Genomic DNA, 22,207 nt, shown 5'->3' with positions numbered 1-22,207 from the left:
CAGTCCTCAGAGTTTGATATAGAGTGGCGTCGTTGGAGTAATTAAAAACCCACTTTAGATTTGCAGGTAAAAGAAAGTAACAGGTCCCCAGATATTTTTGTACTTTACACCCAATTGATGTATTTGGAAATCGCAGGATTTATTTGCAGCTATTATTTCCTCAGGGACAGACTGCAAATACATTTATTTATCCGCTGCTGTTTATCCAGACTGTGAGTTATGAGGTGACCTCCATCTCCGCAAGATAAATTCTGGTATCCGGAGTCCAGCCAACCTCCTCTATTGCTGTGTAGCTGAAGTGGATATTGAAATTTGTTTTCTTAGGAGGCAGGAAAGCCCCATCTCTCTCACATAAGGTTGCTGTGAGCAGGTTATAAAACTGCCAGACCCCTATTAGGAATGGGGTGTTGCTCACCTTTATTGAGTAGGAGACAGGTTCTAATCATCTGTGGGGCAGATTTGGATTCTTACCCGCAGGCATCTCTAAGATCATGGGATCTTGAGTACCCCTACCTGGACTCGTACCAGTAAGCTGTGTGCCAGCTTACTCCCAGTAACTGGCAAGCTGTGTGCTCTTAGACACGGGAGGTGGGGGCAGACCGTGGGTACAGGGTGCTGACTGAAGCCCTGAGATGTGACTCCAGTAGCAAGAGACCTGGTTTTCTGAAGACACCCTGCTGTGTTGGGATGACAGATTGCCCCCCTTACTCTGCTGTGCTTCAGTTAATAGCACCGAGGACGAGCAAAACAGTGTAATGTGAATTTTTGCTTAGTGTCAATTTAAGCATGGCTGGGAAGCCTTGTTGCCTCTCCCTTGGAAAAGCAATTTAGCCTGCAGAAAATAATTAAATCTGTGGTATCTGGCAATCATTAGAAATTCGAAACGGGAAAGGTTAATTGTTTCCATAAGATTTTGGTTGCCCAATAAAATGCTCCAGGAGCGCATCCGGACAGTGGCTGAGGTCATTTACAATACCGTGGCTTTCAATATTTTCATCTTTCTCCCTGCAGGATCATGCAGATTTGCGAAGCCATTTCTTCACAGTTGGGATGAAGCTTGAGACAGTGAATATGTGCGAGCCCTTTTACATCTCTCCTGCATCGGTGACTAAGGTGGGTTTTCCTCCCTCGCTCTTCGACCCAACCCCTAGAGTGGATCAGATTAAGCCTTTCAACTCAAAGACGACCAGATGAAATATATTCGTGCAAGGCTATCAGCAATGCCAGGCGAAGCTAAAGAAGATTGCCGCCCCTCCAGTCCAGCGCTGCTTTAAGCTGTGTTTATTACTGGTGGCACAGAGTGACTCTAATCAGATGCCCCCTCTTATCATGGATAGGGTGAATTTTCCTTGTCTTCTGCTAGTTGTCCACTGACGAGTTGCATGTTGTAATCATTACAAGGGTAATTTGTTCTTCCTGCACAGGTAGTAGTAAATATGATCTGTTTATACTTGGAAAATACATGAAAATGGTGCAAAGCAAATTCTCACCTCCCATGTCTAGCATTTCTGTGTTCTTTTTCTCATCTACCCTCGTTGACTAAAGAAAAACTCATGCTTCTAAGATCTACAGATTCAGAATAAAATTACCTTTTAACATAAAGACAATTTTATAATGATCTGTTAGTCCTTGAAGATTGTAATATCCCAGCAGGTCATGGTGGCTCACATCTATAATCCCAGCACTTTGGGAGGCCAAGGTGGAAGGATCACTTGAGCCCAGGAGTTCAAAACCAGCCCGGGTAACATAGGGAGACCCTGTCTCTACAAACAATAAAAAATTTTTAAAAAAGAGTATAATATCCATTCCCCATTAAATAAGTTTTAATGACATAACCTCTGGTAAAATCAAAATTGCTTGTTTCTACCTTAAGTATTCTCTTACAAATGGTGTGGGAAACTTAGCATTCTTGGCCAATGTGTGTTTTGGTGAATGGTCTTTTGTGTACTTCACTAGGAGAATTTAATTAAAGATTTAAATCTGTTTTAATTTCTTTTTCTTAAGGATATGGGTTTTCTTTAAGGAAAATCACTTTTCATGCAGTGATTAGTGTTTGTTATTTGAGTCATGAATTTTTAAAAATTTATGATTTGGTAACACTTGAGGAATTTAGTAGTGATAATGTATTATAGAATATGGAAATTGGTTATAAAAATGAAATGCTTTCTAAATGTTTTTTCTTTAGTGAACATAAATTATTTTTATAACCATTAAAGTAGCTTATTTCAAGGATAACTTTAGGAGCTGGGCACAGTGACTCATGCCTGTAATCCGGGCACTTTGGGAGGCTGAGGTGGGATGATCACCTGAGGTCAGGAGTTTGAGACCAGCCTGGCCAATAGGGTGAAACCCCGTCTCTACCAAAAATACAAAAATTAGCTAGGTATGGTGGTGCATGCCTGTAATCCCAGCTTCTTGGGAGGCTGAGGCAGGAGAATCGCTTGAACCTGGGAAGCAGAGGTTGTAGTGAGCTGAAATCTTGCCACTGCACTCCAGCCTGGGTGACAAAGTGAGACTCCATCTCAAAACAAACGAACAATAACAAAAACAAAAAGAAACTTTAAATATTTAAGGTTATTTATTTAAAGAAAAATATATTGGCTTTTGCTTTATAATCTGGAGGTTGAAAGTCATGTATTCCTGATTAGCATCCATTAAAAACCTTTTGTTTGAAATGGCCTTTGGGGTTCTTTACTGTGTATCCTGCCAGTTGTCAGATATTTTTCCAAGATGGACAAATGGTACCCTGTTGAATCCTAGCCAGAATTCCCCTTTGTTCCGTTAGTGGGTGCTGCAGTCATGCCAGCTGCCCGTCTGTCTGCAGATGTATCACACTACAGAGTCACTTCACCTGGTATTTATCAATTAAACTCAAAAGAGTTGATGTGCATAGCCTGTCAGCGGTAGCATCTCTCACCATTCTTTTTTTTTCTTTTTTTTTTTTCCTGAGACGGAGTCTTGCTCCGTCACCCAGGCTAGAGTGCAGTGACATGATCTCGGCTCACTACAACCTCTGCCTCCCAGGTTCAAGCTATTCTCCTGCCTCAGCCTCCCGAGTAGCTGGGATTATAGGTGCCTGCCACCGCGCCTGGCTAAATTTTGTGTTTTCAGTAGAGATGGGGTTTCACCATCTTGACCAGGCTGGTCTCGAACTCCTGACCTTGTGATCCGCCCGCCTCAGCCTCCCAAAGTGCTGGGATTATAGGCATGAGCCACTGCACCCGGCCTCTCTCACATTCTTATGCCTTTAAATAATTCTTATGCCTTTAAATAGTTGTAATATGTAATGTTAGAATGTGTCTACTAATCAAAATTAATTTCAGCCCAAATATCTTTTTCTAGTTGGATAGACTTCCAGTGATAGTTGGTTTTTCACAGTAAATAATTTTCTCTAAATAGATCTTATTGAGGGGAGGGAGAATGTATTTTTACTGATTTCTAAACTGTGTTTTCCTTTTTATTTTGCTTTTTCTTGCCCTTTGTAGCAAAGATAAAATAAGTCATGCTGTTTCGTATACACCCCTCCTTCTCTTATTGACCATGTTTTATATAATGCATGGATTAGGATGTGTGCATCTGTCTTTTAGAACCTAGTTAGGCACCTCTCCAGGTTCAAGACTCATCTCCGTGTAATGAGGTATCAGAATACTCTTAGCGTAGAAGATATTTATAATAATTAAATGTATTTCTCTAAATATGGGGAAAGTACTTTGGAATATTATGTTTGAAAATATAACACACTGTGCTGTCATTACTCATCACAATGAAAGTTTCATTGTTTTTCCACCTTGGGCCTTTTCTTGGTGGCATAACTGTTGAAGAAATATGTAAATAATGTTACAACAAACAGACAAGGATGCAGGCAGGCGTGTAGTGGATCCAGTATTAAATGATGAACCTCCAGCAGTCCAGCCAAGGTGTGTTTTTGGTGTTGAGATACTAGCAGATGGTGATGATGTCATCTGTGTAAGCGAAGTGTGTTGTATTGATTAGAGGAAAGGATACTGGCATTAGAAGCCTTGGGTTCTGTTTCTGTTTCTGCCATCTCTTAGCTGTACAGTCTTGGGCAAGTCAGTTAACTGCTCTGGGCGTTAGTTCTGAGTCCTGTGGGTTATGGACTGGATAGAGCACAAAACAGTGCTTTGGACCATTTAGGAACATGAGCCCTGATGGATTTGATGAAACTTACTAAGCTTTTCCTTTAGAGCATTCCCACATGAACATGCATTTTAACGGTTGTGGAAATTCCTTCTTCACAGGGTACTGTGGCTCCACCAAAATCACATGCTCTTTATATATGTATGTGTGTTAGTATGTGTATATATGCAAGATAGACTAAATAACAGTAACTTAACAGATATTTATTGAGCATTCATAGGCTCAATTCTGGACAATGTTCCCATTGTGGAGCTTATATTTTAATGGAGGGAGACAGACTATAAACAGAATCAATAAGTAAATAAATCTAGTATGTTACATATTAAATGCTAAGGAGAAAAATACAGCAGGGCAGGGATGTTGGGGTCCTGGGGCTGTGCCCCCCGGTAGCAGTGAGGACTCCAGGAGGCCTTGGTGTTAGTTTCCCTGTTGGTAGGCACTTGGCTTTGCACCCTGGGCCAGATCACCGTGCATCAGTTTTCAAGACTGTCCAGTGGAGTCCAGGTGCCCAGCAGAGTGAAAATGATAGAAGTCAAAGGATTTTCATAATCCTTTCGGGTGGAGGGAGGATGAGATTCTCAACAGGGCTCTCGGAGATGACCTCACTGGGAAGGCCCCATCTGATCCTTTGTTGCTTGAAGTTGACTTTCACAGGCAAACCTTCAGTAAACTATTTGCCAAAATTAGCACAGGCAAGAACAGAAGTGAGTTTCCTTTCCTGCTTCACTTTGAACTAAATTGCTTCCAGAAAAAAAATGAAGGAGCCAGGAATCGTAGCTTTGTAAAACTCTCAAGGTTTCCTAAGAAAGACTGGGTTATGTCTGTTGAATTGGGAAAGGGATCTTTTTTTCTGGCCTGTTTTAGATACTAAGTTACTTAAATCCATCATGCTTTTCAGTAATGGTCCATCTGATTTTTACCCTCTGCTTGGTTTATCGGCATGTCTTGCTCTTATTTCTTCATTGATGTTTCTTCTTATATTCAGTGGACATTTATCCAGTTCCTGTGTACAAAGCACTTTATATGCATTTGGAAATACTTGTGTTAACAAAAAGACATCACTCTCCTCTAATAACTTGTGTTCTATGGCAGTGGAAGACTGATGTGTTATCAGTCTAGGAAGGAATGAGAGTTTTCAATACAGAAGTTGAAGTCTGAAATTTTAGGAGCTCAGAGTGAGGGCGGTTTATTCTAGCCAGATCAGCAGCAATGAAATATGAGATGTACCTTGAAAATGCACTGTGTTTTGATAGCTTAAACATGGCATTGGGGGGTATTGTAGTCCATGAGGCTTAGTGTGAGTGATTTCCTCTCGGGCTGGAGGGTGGGGTGTTCTGAGGGATAAGGTGCAGGATGAGACTAGAAAGCTCCAAGCCAGATCTTGGAGATTCTTGAACGATCTGCTGTAAAGAGTTCGGTGCTGGCTTTGGACACTGAGAAACAGTTTCACTTTTCAGTTCCTGTCTTGGCTGTCATCTAAGCTGGGGTTTGTCTGTCTGACTTCCTCCGTTCATTTTTCTTCAAGCTATGGCCATTGGTTTACTTCTCTAAGTCTTTGATTTTGTTTATTCTCACTCTTCCATATAACCTAGTTATTTATCTTTCCATTAATAGGACCGCAGCGGTCAATTCTAACTTTTTATCAGCTGAATTAATTTAGTAATAGATGTTGAAATGACAGTTTGTATTCAAATCATTTTGATGAACTATTATTAATTGCCTTTGGAAGCTCTGCCACTATTTTATACTAGCATTATATGTAACTCTAAAGAATTAACCTTTGGCTCCCCACTTTTTTTTCTTTCAGGTTTTTAACAATCATTTTTTTCAAGTGACTATTGATGACCTAAGACCTGAACCAAGTAAACTCTCAATGCTGTGCCATGCAGATTCTTTGGGGATTTTGCCAGTACAATGGTGCCTTAAAAATGGAGTCAGCCTCACTCCTCCCAAAGGTTTGTATTCTGTGAAGGTGTGCAGGGTCTGGCGATTCAGGAGGGTGTCTTACTGTCATTGAAGTAACGCCTGCGTTAATCTGGGGAGGCTGGTTGTGTAAAAGGTTTAGATGTAGTAGAAATAGGGCGTTCTTCATCAGCTTGACATAGGTGTCAGTTACAGCTCCATCCCCTGGTAAGGCGAGCGGCCTTGGGCTTCTCACTTCTGTCCACAGGAGTTTCCCCATCCATTATCGCATTATTGGTAGATGTGCTGCTGTTGTGTAGACATAGAGGGTGCAGCATTGCTAAGTGATTGAGCTCAAAGACTTGAAAGCGTCTGAGAAGTGGCTTTACAAATGTAACACAGTGTTGGTGAATCATTTCTTTAGAGTGTTTATTTCCAATGAGCTAAGCTTTCTCCAGAGTCAATTTGCTTTCAGATATCCAAAAATTAGATGGTATAATACTTTAAAATAATTACATTGGGAGCCAGGATGCATTAAAATAATTTTAAATTGGGATTCAAGTGAGTGCCAGTCTTAGAGTTTACCAGTGTGGTTTGTTGTCCTCTATAGGCCTCAGGTTTATTCAGGAAGAAAGCAGTAAGATGAGAGGTGAGACTAAGAGAAGAATAATAAAGGTACAGTAAGAAGAAGAAAATTGGAAAAAGATGAGAAAAGTAAACTTATTGGAGAGGATTTTAACAGACAACCTTAAATAATAAGGGGTTTTTTACTAACCTTTCCGGATCTCTAGGGATTGGATTGCTTGGGACATTAACCCTACTGGGAGAATCATGCAGTTCCCACAGGTTAAGTCCCATCTTGCCTGGTGGCCTCGCCACTCTGTTTACATCATTTAATGGTGCCTGCCTGCTTACCTTTACTATGACTGTACTCTGCTGGGCTTTTATCTTCATTTTTCCCCATATTTGTCCTTATGGAGGAGATGCTTTTGAATATTTCCATTTCAGCTTTTGACTCTTTGGGTTAAAGTTGTACAATCATGGAGTTCGGCCTAATGGTAGATGGTAAACTTACACAGAACACAGTTTACTAGTCACTGTTTTTAATGCCTAATTCATTCACTCCTCAAAGTGAACTATGAAGAATCTAAGTCACAGAGAGTTTATATAACTTGCACAGGGTCACTTGGATCATAGGTCTCCAGGCAGAGCTTGGGTCCTGGGACTGTGTCCCCTGGTAGCAGTGAGGACTCCAGGAGGCCTCGGTGTTTGTTTCTCTGTTGGTACACACTGGCTTTGCACCCTGAGCCACATCACTGCTTCACTTTTCAAGACTGTCCAGTGGAGACACCTGTGGGAGTCTCCAGGTGCCAGCAGAGTTAAAATGATAAAAGCCAAAGGATTCTCATCCCTTTAATATGGCCTTGCAGGAGTCATATTATCAACGACCTATTGGTAGTAGGTGGGAAGTCCTTTGCTGCTGTGGAATTAGCCATAGGTCCTGTAGAGTTTGAACACCCCGTGGGCCATCTTCCTTTGCTTCTTTTGGACTATTCTCATGGAAGCGTGTGTGGGGAATGGGTCCTGTGTCATTGAAGGAAAACTTTTTCTAGATATGTAAATGCTACTTGTTAGACTTTGCTTATTCCTCAGTAGTATTAGAATCTATTATATTTAAGAATTCTGAAAAAATGGTTGGCTATTTCCTCATTGAGTGAAAAAAAGGAAAAGTATTTATATCAGCATTTTGGCTGCTTGATCACTCCGTTATGGCAGAGGTTTCATAGTTGTCAATGTTTTCAGAATTTTAAAATACATTTTGTATGAATTACATAAAAAGATCGTTGACATAGCTTAGAAGTTCACCAGGAAAATGGATGTGCCTATTGGATACTTGAGTTTTACAATATTAAGAAAATTGTTTTACATTAATGTAACTGAACTGTTAAACATTCAATGAAAGGACTGCACAAATATATGAAATTAAATATTTTTATATTTTAAGCTATTTAGTTATGATCATTTCTTCTCTTTTATCCAAATATTTGTGATATTTGGTGAGGTGAAATTGTCTTCCTGCATTCTTCCAAACCATTCTTTTCTCTTGTTAAAGTGAAATTTTCTTTTTCAAAAACTCAAAAGAATATTTCTTCATGGACATTATATGCAAATACATACTACACATCAGTAGAATATTGAGTAATGGTGGCTAGTACCTTCCAATAAGAAACTATAACTCTTTTTAAACCATTAAAGCATTCAAGAAGTAGTAAATATCATTAGTTCAGTATACTAGTCTGTTCTCATGCTGCTGATAAAGACATACCTGAGACTGGGTAATTTATACAGGAGAAGGGGTTTAATGGACTTACAGTTCCACACAGCTGGGTTAACCTCCTAATCATGGTGGAAGGCAATGAGGAGCAGGTGATGGCAGCATGCAAAGAGAGGGCTTGTGCAGGGAAACTCCTGTTTTTAAAACCATCAGATCTCGTGAGACTTATTCACTGTTATGAGAAAAACACAGGAAAGACCTGCCCCCATGATTCAATCACCTCCCACCAGGTTCCTCCCACGACATGTGGGAATTGTGGGAGTTACAATTCAAGATGAGATTTGGGTGAGGACACAGCCAAACCATATCATTTAAGAATGTGGTAAATATCGTTAGTTCAGGAATGTTTTCTTGAAATCATAGAATTTTTACTCGTAAACCAGTAAGAAAAAGACCAGCAACTTACAGGAATGTGGACAAAGAATAACCTCAGAAGAGCACACAATACAAGAAGCTCAGCGACTCTTGGGCAAACTTATCATAATAAGAGAAACACAGATGAAGAGAAATCCTATTGAAGTGGCGTCTGCTTATCAGATGAGACAGAAATCCCAAGGAGAAGGAACAGGAGAACCTCAGCTTAGCGAGACGGTGGAGGAATAAAGATTCTCAGACATTGCCATTGAGAGTGCAGGAAGGTGCAAGCTGTGTGGAAGGCAGTTTGGTGGATTTTGCTAAACTTTTATTTTCCCACTGACTCAGTAATTCCACTTCTGGAAATTTCCCCTTAAGTTATAATGTAGAGATCATCTGCATAAAAGTTTGTTTTTTTGCAGCATTATTTATAATAGCAAAAGAGTGGAAAAATTCAAGTACTTATCAGTAGGATATTGGTTAAATAGACTTTGGAGATCCTTCTAATGAGATCTGTGCCATTGTTGAAAAGAATGAGGGACCTCTCTATGAACTGAGGTGGAAGGCTGTCCGAGATACACTGTGAGTGGTACAGTAGGTACCGTATGACACTTTCTATGTTAGAGAAGAGGCAAAACAGTACATATTAGTGTTTGCTCATATTTCTGTAGTTACATAAGAAACGAATGAGAATAATTATTAGTGTTTTGGGGGTATAGGGGACAGCGGTGGGGAATGTGGCATAAGGGATGAAGGTAGACATGACATGTAACAATACTATTTTTATCTTTTTTTCTTTTCTATCTAAATAAATGTATTACCTATTAAAAAATGAACATACATTATTAAAAATGGAGGGTTTTTATAACTGAAAGGGATCCTAAAGATGATTTCATCAACCTTACTTATTTTATATCTAGAGAAATTGAGGCTCAGTTGTGTTAAATGACTTTTCAAATCCTGGTGCAGGGGTGTTGGGTTAAAAACCCCAGACTTAAGATACCAAATCTAATGCTTTTTCTACACAACCGTATCCACACTTCACTGCTGTTCTGTCTTGCTGATGTTTTGTAATGTTCATCCTTCTTAGTAATTCTAGAGAGTTTGGGGGACCTAAAGCAACCTAATTCATGTCAATGGACCATGGCTTTACACAATTCAGATGGTCAATATATCAAAGCAGTCAGAGAATTAGAATTTTAGGGAATAATTTTACAAGGGACTGTGGTTAAAAGACAGTCATGGCTTCATTCATTGACTCCCTTACTCTCCTGTGAGAGTGCAGTATATTTATTTTTGTAATTAAACTGAATGAGCATTTAGAGGAGGAGGTGGTGGTGGTGATTGTGGTAGTGGTGTTTTACGGTTTCCTTTTGAGGTGGTTGGTTTCACATCTTACATCTCAACACCGGGATTAAGAGTCATGTTGTAGAGATGTTTCAAAGACCATTCTTCACTTTATGAACGTATGCAAGTAGAAGCTTTTTTAAAAATAAAAGGTTGTTGTGTCTAAATTAAATTCTTAGGTTGACACATAGAATATGTGGGATTTATTATACATATTGCCAAGTGATTTCAGATGTTTTCAGGTGTGTATGTTTCCCATGAATGTATTGGGTTGTCTAGATTTCTGTTAAAAACATGGATGCTGCCTACAATTACAATGTGTTGCTCGACTTCAGAAAGAGGTTCGGAAACAGCTGTTGAAATGAAAGACTTCCGGTGGTGTAGGAGAAATATATGCAAATAACACAGATATTTTATTACATTGTTTTGACTCTGTTCCTACTTAAAAAAAAAAAATTTGTCCTCACACCTTAGAGACAAGTGAGCTAGAGTGGAAAGGAGTTTTTCAGTGTGGCTTTCTGTGTAGTAAGGATTTTCCTGGTAAGCAAACGTTAGAACATTGGAGATTTTACTCAATTAGTTTAAACCCAATAAACAGCAACTCAGTTTCATAGGCACTATGAAAAGTGATCAACAAGTAAGTAGATCACCTAAGCAAAAATGTGTATAGGTTATCAACCATGACATGCTATTTTAAAATTATTTCATTAACCTTTCTTGTGTAACATCAAAGATTAATTGTGTACTTAGTGGAGGAAAAGTTCCACCCAGGAACTTTTGTAGAAAATGTTCAGCCTTTAAATTTCTGCTGTACAAGGTGTGAGCAAAGGCTGAAGTAATTGGCTTATGTTAGCACTTTGATTTGTCTCTTTTTGGCTGACCATTTAATAGACACATAAACCGTTAACACAATTTAGGAAGTAAAGGTGTATTTTAATTATTATTGAGACACAAAGCAGGGAACCCTAAGTGGTATTCTCTTTTCCTAAAGAAAAACCTCAGACACTGACTGATGAGCTTAATCCATTTTGTCACTCACGTTTCAGACATACCAAAGCGGGCAGAAAATAACATAGACACTCATGGCCCTACCACCTTGCTTCAACAGATGCTAACATTCTGCCTTGTTTGAGTCATGTTTTTCAACAATGAAATATGAAACATGAAAGCATTATGGATATAATGAAGACCAAGTCATCCTTAAGTCCTCTGTTTCTCATGCCCCGTACCTCACCTATCAGGGAGTCCCGTCCACATTTTCAGAGTCTCACCACTTCTCCTCACAGCCACCTGTCTCAGGCCACCAGTTTGTCTCACCTGGTTCCTGCAGCAGCCCCTTGTTTAACTCAGGGGACTCTCAACACTGCAGTCGGATCGATCGTGTTAGAACATAAACCATGGGTCCCTCTGCTCGGACTGTCCAGCGCCTTCCACCCCACCCTGTGTCCAAGTCAAGACTGTGGCAACAGCCTACAGCACCCAGCCGTGCTGACTTCCACTGCCCTGTCCAGCCTCATCTCCCGACTCCCTGCTCAGTCTGTCCTAGTCACTCTCATCTCCTTGACTTGGCACCTGCTGTTCCCTCTGCGCAGACACCCGTCACCTGACTCAGTCTTGACTCAAGTGCTGCCTGCTTGAAGTCATCTTTCTGGGCTTGCCTGTTCAATCTCAGTAGCAAACCACCACTCCCAACATTTGCATCTCCTTCCCTGCAGTATGTCGCAGACCTTATCATGTAATACACAAATAAGTCGTATATACTTCCCTTGTTTGTCTTGTTTTCATTCGTCTCCCCCACTAAAATGAAAGATCCACAGCAGCAGCGGTGTTTGTCAATCATTCACTAGTCATCCTCAGTAGCTGGAATAGTGGGTGGCACTTGGTAGGTATTTGTTGAGGTTGAATGAATTGAAACTCTGTCCGCATTCTCTCCCACCCCTAGCCCTTCACCCCTCATCCTCCAGAAGGTGAGCACCCTCCTACAGATTACATGCTTTTATGACATGACTGCATAGGCTTCTTTGTTTATGCCTTACCAGTATCATTGTTTTTATTACCATCAAATTAAAATAGACCTTATTTGACTATATACATATATAATGCGCTATGCATATCTTTATGTAACTTTTTGTGTATTAACATTTTTCAGATTTTTTTCCATGTTGGGGCATGTAGATTGTTTATTCATTTTGCTTGCTTTATGAATATACTGTAATATTTGAAAATTCCATTTTCTGTTGGTGAACATTGAAGGGATTTCCAGGTTTCCCTATTGCAAGTGATCCCCAAATGTATGTCCAATGTCCCCAAGTGTAAGAGGTGCCTTCAGGGGATATTCCTAAATGTGGAATTGCTGGAATTCCATAGATAGTACCGAATACTCTCCACGTTGTGTCAGTTTACATTTCTAACACAGTGTTTGAGCATTCCCATTTTGTGTCACCCTCCCTGTTTTGTGGTATTCCCAGGGTTAAGCATGGCCCCTCTGAGGGGAATGAAGTGGATCTCCTCGTTTCACTGAGGTGGTCCTGATCACTAGGATGGTTGAGCACTGCATCCTACCCTTATTGGCCATCTGTGGTTTTCTTCTTCGGCCCATATTCTTTTGATCGTAGAAGTAGTTTATATATTCTAATATGAATTCTTTCTCAGCAATGTGCCTCACACATATAATAACCTAGTCTGGCTTGTTTCTTTGCTTTTTAATGGTTTATTATTATTATTATTATACTTTAAGTTTTAGGGTACATGTGCACAATGTGCAGGTTTGTTACATATGTATACATGTGCCATGTTGGTTTTTAATGGCATATTGAAGTAGTAAATTGTAATGTAGTCAAACAGCCATCTTTCCCTGTATGCATTGTTTATATATCTTTAGCATTCCTTCCTACTGATGTGTTTTCTTTAAAACTCTTGCAGTTTTACTTTTCCATGTTTAGCTCTGTAACCTACTTGAAATTGATTTTTGTATTGGCATGAGGAAGGAAAACTATCTTATTTTTCTTGCTTGAGTTGAATTGAAGTTTTTCATTTCCCCACTTGTCTCTGCATCATTTGTTGAATGGTCTGCTGTTTCCTCTTTGATTTATAATGCCACCACTGTCATGGATCCATCCCTTTGTGGGTGTGACTCTTAACCCTGTTCTTTGTTATTCTGTCTCTTCAGTCTGTTTGTATAGCCCTAAACAAATTGTTATTACTTTATAATAATATAATCTTGATATCTATTAGTTGAGTCACTTTTTTTTTATTTTTATTCAAAATTTCTTGGTTGTTTTTGGCAGATCATTCTTGTACATTAATTTTAGCATTGGTTTGTAAGGTTCTGTAAAGAGTCCCATTGGATTTCAGCATTGCATTGAATTTATAGATTTAGAAAAATTGATATTTTCTATTATCTTTTTATAGCTTGCAATCTTTTCCTGGAATATTTCCTAGGTACCTTATCCTTCTGCTTGCTGTGGCGAATGGGATTTCTTTTCATTTCTTATTGGCTGTCAGCTGGCATGAGAATACCACTAATTTTGTATATTTATGTCATATCTAGCTACCTTTCTAAACTGTCTCAAAAACAGTTTGTGTAAGATATGACTTATGTGATACTTGACAGTTCGGGAAAACTGTCTTACAAACCTATCTGGAGCTATTGATGTTGTTGGTGTTTTATTGAGTGTGAATTTATTTCCTTTAGTGGATATAAGTTTAGTCAGGGTAACCATTTGTGAGATAGTTTTGGTAATGTACATGTATTTTACAGTATTGTCCATTTTAGCTGTATTTTCAGATTTATTGTCACATCATTTGGTCAGGTCAAGTTTATTTATTGAAGTATTCAGCTATTCTATATCCTCACTATATTTTTATCTGTTGTTCTGTAAATTTCCAAATGGTACTTTAAAATATCATTTTGAGATTGAGGATTTGTTAGCTTTTCTTTGTTTTTGTGATGGATGTTTGTGCAGGATGTGTATGTGGGGTGTGTGTGTGTGTCTAATATGTGATGTGTATGTGTAGTAAGTCTATGTGGTATGTGTCTGTATGTGTGTGCTGTGTGGTGTGTGTGTGTGTGTGTGGTATGTAGTGTGTGGTGTGAGTGTGTGTGTTTGAAGTTGTGTTAAGGTGTTCAGATTCAGGATCATTAGACTGGCGGAAGCGCTCTTTTTTCCTGATAAGGCATTTTGCATTGAAGTTCATTTCTCTGGCCCTCCCTCAAGTTGGTCAGTTTCCTTATGTGGTTTGTGATTGTTGATTGTGAACTAATTTCAGTGGTGGTTGTTATTTATGTGGCAGTTCCATGTGCCCTGGGTTGAAGTCATCTCTTCAATCTATATTTATTTGTTACTGTCTCTATCCATCCACTAGGAAATAAACTTCATAGGATCAAGGGTGTTTTTTTAATCTCTTTCGTTCATTGCTGCATCCCCAGCACCAAAAACAATGTCTAGTCCATGAAGGTGTCCCTGATTATTCAAGGAATGAGTGGCTGAATTTGATATTAATTTCTCAGTCTGGGTCCCACGGAATTGGAAAGCTGGACCCCACATCTGTGTGTGCCACTGGCCTGGGGAAGTGCATGACCTCCTTTTTTCTTCTTCAGAACCCCAGGTAGGTAGCCCATCTCTGCTGCCTCTCCGATCCAGTCAGCTTAGTTTGTCTGGTTCTATTTTCATAGACTGGGCTACTGCCTGGGGCCAGCCATAGATAGTAGCCTCGGGTCCTCCTGCTCATCTCCCTTGAACCAGGCTGTCCTCTACCCTCTGTGAGCTGCTGCACTGCTCAGTTCTGGCTTTCAGGGCTCTTTCAGGGTTTTTTTTTGTTTTTTTTTTTTTGGTGTTTGGAGATTTTCTTCTCTTTTGACTTGGGCTATGTAATTTTTCACAAATGTATTTCATCTGATATCTGTAGGGAGACTGTCAGATTGTCCCACCCGGCTACTGGACTTGGAAGCAAGTCTCATTTCTATCTTTCTGATTCACTCTTGAGCAAAACGGTCACTTTTGATTGAAAAGAGTTGGAATAGTAAAATTCTCTAGGTCATTTTTAATATCTGAAAATACTTCTGATTGTTGAAAACTAAGAACCTTTTATGTTTATCCTTAAATTCACTTCATTCTTCAGGATCTGTAAGATATTTTTCCCATTGACAGCTGATATGTATATGATGTTAGACCCCATCCTGGGCACATACCTGTGTCCCCTAACACTGTGGTTATAATTCAAAATAACATGTAGAACATTCCCTCAGCAGAGAAGTATATGAACTGTCATACCATGACCAAGATTAAGTACTTCTCACCATAATGTTTTAAAAGACAAGGAAGGTGGTAAGGCTAGTGCTTATATTATTGTCTTATTTATTTATCTTCCTTATTTTCTGGGTTTTTTTTTTTTTTCTGCACTGTTCCATGAACATAAAAACACAGAGTAATTCAACTGGGAATGAATGAAAGTGTCGCTTTTAAAGACCAGCATCAAGGAAGGCTTAAAATTGAACATCACCCAAGAATGTGGAGGTAGCTAGAAGATTTCAAGAGGGAGGTTGTAGTTTTTTAGCAACCAGCATTGACAAGAACAAATGCTTTAGTCAGTCGCTGATGTTTGCTGTCCTGCCTGTAAGCCTGCAATGTACAGAAACTCCTTTGTGAAACAGATGGAGGCAATGTTGAGAAAGTTGTTTTCTGGAACAGACAGACTGGCTCCCAGGACCGGTTCTGCCAGCTGAGGTCTGTGCAATCTTGCCTCCCTGCCTGGGCCATGGGACATTCATCCCCTGAAGGGATGCCACAGAGCCCCTGGCTTTAGTGGGTGTTCAGGGAATGTTGGTTGCCTCAAAAACAATAAAAACTTGGGCTTGAAAGGAGAAAGATCAGCTTTCAATCGGAAGAGTAAGGCATTACAAAAATGCCCCGAAGTGCTGCTCTGTGAGTTGTGAAACTTTCTGGGAAAGGACTGAGAACCTGTTCTTAGAACTTAAGTTCTGTTGCATCAACATTTATGCACATATCTGGGTCCTGGTATGTGCTGACTTTGAAGATGATTGTATCACTTTTCCTTTCCAAGGGAGGTGGAACTGAAAACTAAATAAGCTTGCTGTTTACACATGCTCTTCTAACATTTAATAGAGTAAACATTCTCTGGGGTGAGGAAGATCTCTCTATGGAGCTGTTTGCTCTGCAGTGGTGAGATCTTCAGAGCCTTCTTTCCTCACTCTCTGAGTGCCCCTTCATCCTTGCTTTTACCTCACTGTGTTATCGGTGTCAGGCTGTGTGTCTGTTACTCCCTGTAGTCGCTGGAGCCTGAGGATTTTGACATGTTACCAAATTGACATCTACAGTGGTTTTTTAAAGTTCCACTCCTACCACAAACACATAAAAGCGCCTGCTTCCTAACAGCCTTTAGAATGGTGGATTCTTAGTGTTGTTTTTCATTTTGCCAGCCAGGTAGATAGCAAACATGGTATTCCTTTGCTATTTTTATTTTTTATTAAGATTGTATATGTTTTTTTCTTAGCCACCCAGGATAGAAGACGAGTTTTTATTCTTGCATGTCTCTTTTGTTAGAGAGAGAATTTTTTTCTGTAAACCCTTCTCCTACCCATCTTAAGCCTCCTGAAAAGGGCATATGGCTACCATGAGCATCTCAAGATGGTCCTGATTCACTTGCTCCAGGAACTGGATAAAGTCAGGATTCTACTGGCAAAGCTGGAGGAAGGCTGAGGGGAGGCAGTCATGGTGTATTTCATGTGTTGAGTGGACTCTGGATTGATCAGCCAGTGCCTTAATTACCATTTAAAATAGGGCAAAGATTCTGTGTTTTCAAATAATTTTTTATTATTGAAATAATTTAGTGATCATTATTGAAAACTTGGAAAAATACAAAGAGGTCAAAGAAGAAAGTAGCCAAGAGTCCCACCACCCAACAATTATTGTAATATTTATTATTAAGGTTTTTGTACATTTTCTCTGGTCTTCATCTTTGCATATTTTATATAAATCTAATAATTCTGTATATGTTTATAGCAGTCTTTTCATCTAAAGCCATAGCAGTTATTTTTTATGAATTTTTTAAAACTACATGTGGTTTCATGCCTGTGTGGCATTCCACAGACTTGGAGAAGTCCCATCTCATTTTCTGTTACTGCACAGAAGGTTATTTCATTTTTTTTCCTCCAGTGTTACCAATCATAATGCCGTAAGTGTCTTCATGTATAACACCTTTTTCAGGTTTTAGGGTCATTTTTATGGGATAAGTTCCCAGAAGTAAAATGGTTGTGTCAAAGGGTAGGATTTTTTTTTTTAATGCCAAATAGTTTTTCCAAAGAATTGTCCAGTTACACTGCCAATAATGATGTGTGCAAATAGAGCTGTTTTATGTCAATTAATTTGTATCCGAGGGAAATGGGTCATCAACCTCTTCGCTTTTGGACCTGTAAGGGTTGAAACTTCGTTCAGAATAAACACTAATAAAAGCTTAAATAAATCTAATGGTTGTGGTTCAACAGTCTCTCAGGGAAGCTTGCTGCAAAGTTTAATTGCCTAAGGGGTTTTATTTCCTTTCATTTTCTTCTCCCCTCTGCTATTTTCCTCCCTCCCTCCAGGTTTAAAATGTGTTTTCCTGGCCACAGTTAAGCCTTAGTACTTCTTGTTCTGTCTTTGTTGATTAATGAGTATAATTGACCCTGTCATCTCTATTATAGCATCCACAGCAATTTGTTTTTATGTCACAGTTATTTTCTGAGCTGTCACAAAACTGCCTTACAAAGACAGCTCATTATCAGCCCAAAGGAAAAGAATTTGAAATGATGAAGTGAGTAAAGGTCCCAAAGAGGAGGAGGAGGAGGGGATGGAGGAGTCTAAGCTGTTGGAATGTCAAGGAAATGAGCATGTTCTAGGGACAGAATAATTAAGTGTTGCTTACAACATAGCCAGCAAGACTTGATTTTATCTAGAAATTATCAGATTAGAAATGGCTCTCCATAGACAGAGTGTGGAGGATTGGATGAATAGATAGAAGGCTTGAATGTAGGTCCAAGAAAACACAGGGCATGACATTTTATAGAATGGGTTGAAGCTCATTAGAAGTTAGTTATAGAAAGCCCAGCTTAACGTCTCTGTGTAGGGAACAGGGGTGACTTCCAGGTTGGAAAGTTTTATCTGAACATACATGGACCATAAAGATTACCCACATGCCAGGCTGTGTCAGAAAATGCTTTGCTATTTTTCTATATAGTTTTCTCTCATTTCCCTCCTCCCCACCCCAGGGATCTCATCTAGTTTTCTTCACTCTTGAAATTAACTCAGGAAATAGCAGAGGTCCAGGAAGAGATAGTGGAACAGAAGGAGATCTTGACTTTAACAAAGTCCATCTTCCAAAACCCCAGACAGACGGGATCATTGTGTTTCAGAGATGTGTCTTCATGGATGGAGTCCTGAGGTCTTCTTAGAGGAATGCCTTGTTAGGTAACTGCTCATCATCCAGCCACGTTACACTTTTCTTTTAGGAGCAGAGAAGAGAATTAACCACAGAGAGTTGGGGGAAAAAAAATCCTTAGTAGCAACAGTAAAATAATTAGTAATGGTGGCTCTGAATCATAGAGTGCGGCAGCAGAGGGATCTAAAAGCTTTTCTCTTTATTTACTTTATTTTATTTATTTTTATTTCGTGCTTTGAGAGACAGAGTCTTGCTCTGTTGCCCAGGCTGGAGTGCAGTGGTGTGATGTTGGCTCACAGCAACCTCCGCCTCCGGGTTCAAGCAATTCTCCTGCCTCAGCCTCCTGAGTAGCTGGGATTACAGGCACGCACCACCACTCCCGCCTAATTTTTGTATTTGTAGTAGAGACGAGGTTTCATGATGTTCTTCAGGCTGTTCTCAAACTCCTGACCTCGTGATCTGCCTGTGCCTCAGCCTCCCAAAGTGCTGAGATTATGGGTGTGAGCCGCCGCGCCCAGCCGCTTTTCTTTTTATTTTGTGAATTTGTAGATGAGGAAAGTGGAGCACAGAAGATTTAATCTACTTTTTCCTGGCTCCCTCCCATTACTGGGAGAGCTGGGTCTTAACCCAGATAACCTCTTCTCCAGTTCCAGGCCCTTTGTCCTGTTAGGAAACTTCTCCGTTTGACGTGTCTTGAGGCTAATTCTTCTACAGTAATATGAGGCTTTGATCCAGACAGCTCCAGAGAAACTACACTCAAAGTGGAAGGTTTTCTTAATTGTAGAGAAACTCACATTACATTACCTTGTTTGTGAGATGTGTTCTGTTGTGTTTAAAAAGGTTCAGAAGAAAGTCGGCTTTGGTCCTGTCTAGAAACCTTTGATGCAGGAGCCATTTAGCTGGAGGGGAGCTTTAGAGAGAAGGGCAGGAGCAAGGGCAGGTGGAAGAACTCGAAGAACCTCTTTGAAAGTGGCTGGAAAGAATTTTCAGTCTTTATAGAATGAAACAGCTGTCTTAAGAAAGAAGGGGACCTGCCACTGATGGTCAGCAGGATATGGGAAGTTCACGGGTCAGTCTCTGGAACCCAAGAAGCACAGCTGCTTTTTTGCTTAACTGTCACCCTCCCATCTTAAAAAAAAAAAAAATATATATATATATATATATATATATATATAGGGCTGGGCGGGGTGGCTCATGTCTGTAATCCCAGCACTTTGGGATGCCGAGGTAGGCGGATCATAAGGTCAGGAGTTCGAGACCAGCCCGGCCAATATGGTGCAACCTCGTCTCTATGAAAAATATAAAAATTAGCCAGGCGTGGTGGCGGGCACCTGTAGTCCCAGCTACGCAGGAGGCTGAGGCAGGAGAATTGCTTGAACCCGGGAGGCAGAGCTTGCAGTGAGCCGAGATTGTGCCACTGCACTCCAGTCTGGGTGACAGAGCGAGACTCCGTCTCAAAGAACAAAAACAACAAAAAATAGGATATATTGAGCTTGCTTAATGAAAATAATTCGTATTCTTTGCTTGGGAATACAAGTGGAGGCAACCAGTATCTTCAGTATCTTGAGTTTCTTTTTTTTTTTTTTTGAGATGGAGTCTTGCTCTGTCACCCAGGCTGGAGTGCAGTGGGGAGATCTCAGCTCACTGCAACCTCCGCCTCACAGGTTCAAGCAATTATCTGCCACAGCCTCCCGAGTAGCTGGGATTACAAGCACCCACCACCACGCCTGGCTAATTTTTGTATTTTTAGTAGAGAAGGGGTTTCACCATCTTGGCCAGGCTGCTCTTGAACTCCTGACCTCGTGATCCACCCACCTCGGCCTCCCAAAGTGCTGGGATTACAGGCGTGAGCCACCGCGCCTGGCCTATCTTGAGTTTCTTTAATAAAGAATTTCCATAGTCCCTCTGCATCTGATTTAGTAACTAAAAGTCCTTATGATAAGTGAATTTGCACTCATAGAATCTGCGACAATATGGGGAAAAGAAACTGGGGGATTTGGATAAAAAAACATAAGAAATCTCTTAGAGATTTACTTCACGTAGATTTCCGCCAACAGAGAGCACTGTCAATGAAGAGACTAGGGGCATTTACACACTTCAGTGAATCACAGTTGGACTGTGTTTTTCCTTTGCTTGTTTACAGGAAGGTTTTGACACCTCACTCCTTTTTCCTTGCCTGTCCATTGGTTTGATTTTGTGCCGATGAGACTCCCATGAAGAGGCATTTTCCTCCCTGGGTTATGCCTTTCTTAGGTATAATTCAGGCCTCTTTTCTCTCACCTCTTCTCCTGTCTTGCCATGGTCATGATGGACATTTATATAGTTGCATCTTCCCCAAAAAAATGAAGTGAATATAAAGAAAGAAAGAAGGAAAGAAGCCACTTTAGTAGGATCTGTATTTGGTTACATTTAGTGTATATGAAGAGTTGTTGTTCAGATGCCTCTCTCAGTATATCCAAACTGCCCCCAGAGCTTTGCAGCAGAGACCTGCCTCCCGCAATTCTCATGTTCCTTCAGCCTCAGCAGGTCAGTACCAGGGCAACATTTGCCTTCCTTCCCTCATTTCTCTGGGAGCTTTTCTCTCCAAACCCTCAACTCTTTGTTGCCCTCTTCTCTACCTTCTGTTACTTTTTAAAAAGTTATCCCTGGTACTGTTTTGTTTCTTTTTTTTTTTTTAATTTCCCAGTAAAATCTCATGTTTTCCATAAAGACACTGAAAAGTAAGCTCCCACGACCTCAGGCTTCCCATGAAGGGAGATGTCATTGGCTATTTCTGCACAGTGAGTGGTGAGAGTGTGTTTTATGTCATATCCTGGCTCAGCTCTTCCCCCTTATGGCAAATCCCCCCACCGGCTGGTGTCGCCATAGGTAAGTTCCATCATTCCTCACCTGGCTTCAGATAGCGTGTTATAATAACGATGCTTTACCTGTGTTTAGTACTTTAATTTTTCCAAAAGATTTCATCTGAGCTTGTGGAATCTGAAGTGCTGTTAGGCATCAGAGGACATTATCTTTTGGGGGCCTAAACTTTCACCCCTTCTGATTTTGCTCATCTGTCTGGGATTTTGCTTAATGTACGCTGTTTTATCTGTGTTTTGTCATTCCCAGGTTACTCTGGCCAGGACTTCGACTGGGCAGATTATCACAAGCAGCATGGGGCACAGGAAGCCCCTCCCTTCTGCTTCCGAAATGTAAGAAGCTTCTCTCTTACCTAATTTTTAAAAATCGTAGATTTTGTCTACCATAAGTTTTATAACTTGCTTTTTATTGATGAAGCACAGTTGGAGTATTACAGTGCACTGGAGAACTATAAAATGTCTGTAGTTTTTGGAAAGCTCTGCTTTCAGGTTGTATATTTGCTAGGGTCTGTGCTAACAAACTGACTAATAAATGCACAGTGGCTGGAACATGCTAAAAGGTGATGGCCAAGTCTCACCTATGGAAGAGCCCAAGGTTTTCCTGATTAGTAGGTGGTTCTCATCATGGTGAGTAACCTAGCCAGCAGAAGGAAAAGAAATGAAGGAGAAGGTATCACTAGTTCTAAATACTGCAGCCTGATAGCAGTGTATGTTACTGCTGTTTACTTTCTACTGGTGGGAGCTCTTTGCTTGGCTGCACCATGTCACAGGTGAGGCCAGTAAGTGGGTCCTGCCTGGGCTTGCTGCCCAGCTGTGATTC

The 22,207-nt window shown here is 40.3% G+C and overlaps 1 protein-coding gene across 7 annotated transcripts in view; it reads left to right on the top strand.

The window, feature by feature from the left end:
- The window catches only part of SFMBT2 (Scm like with four mbt domains 2), a 249,971-nt gene that overhangs the window by 159,165 nt on the left and 68,599 nt on the right, over window positions 1–22,207 (top strand). For all 7 annotated transcript variants that reach the window (XR_008510264.2, XM_054521895.2, XM_054521894.2 and 4 more), the window contains 3 exons: window positions 1,012–1,113; window positions 5,966–6,113; window positions 21,638–21,720. Coding sequence is in view for 6 of the 7 variants with exons in the window: in XM_054521895.2 (XP_054377870.1) it covers window positions 1,012–1,113; window positions 5,966–6,113; window positions 21,638–21,720 (333 nt within the window). In the remaining variant the exon portion in view is untranslated. The remainder of the gene's footprint in view (window positions 1–1,011; window positions 1,114–5,965; window positions 6,114–21,637; window positions 21,721–22,207) is intronic.

Source organism: Pongo abelii, chromosome 8 (genome assembly GCF_028885655.2).
Source record: "Pongo abelii isolate AG06213 chromosome 8, NHGRI_mPonAbe1-v2.0_pri, whole genome shotgun sequence".
Taxonomy (NCBI): Eukaryota; Metazoa; Chordata; class Mammalia; order Primates; family Hominidae; genus Pongo; species Pongo abelii.
Note: the sequence above shows the minus strand (reverse complement) of the source record. Positions and strands in the feature narration are given on the sequence as shown.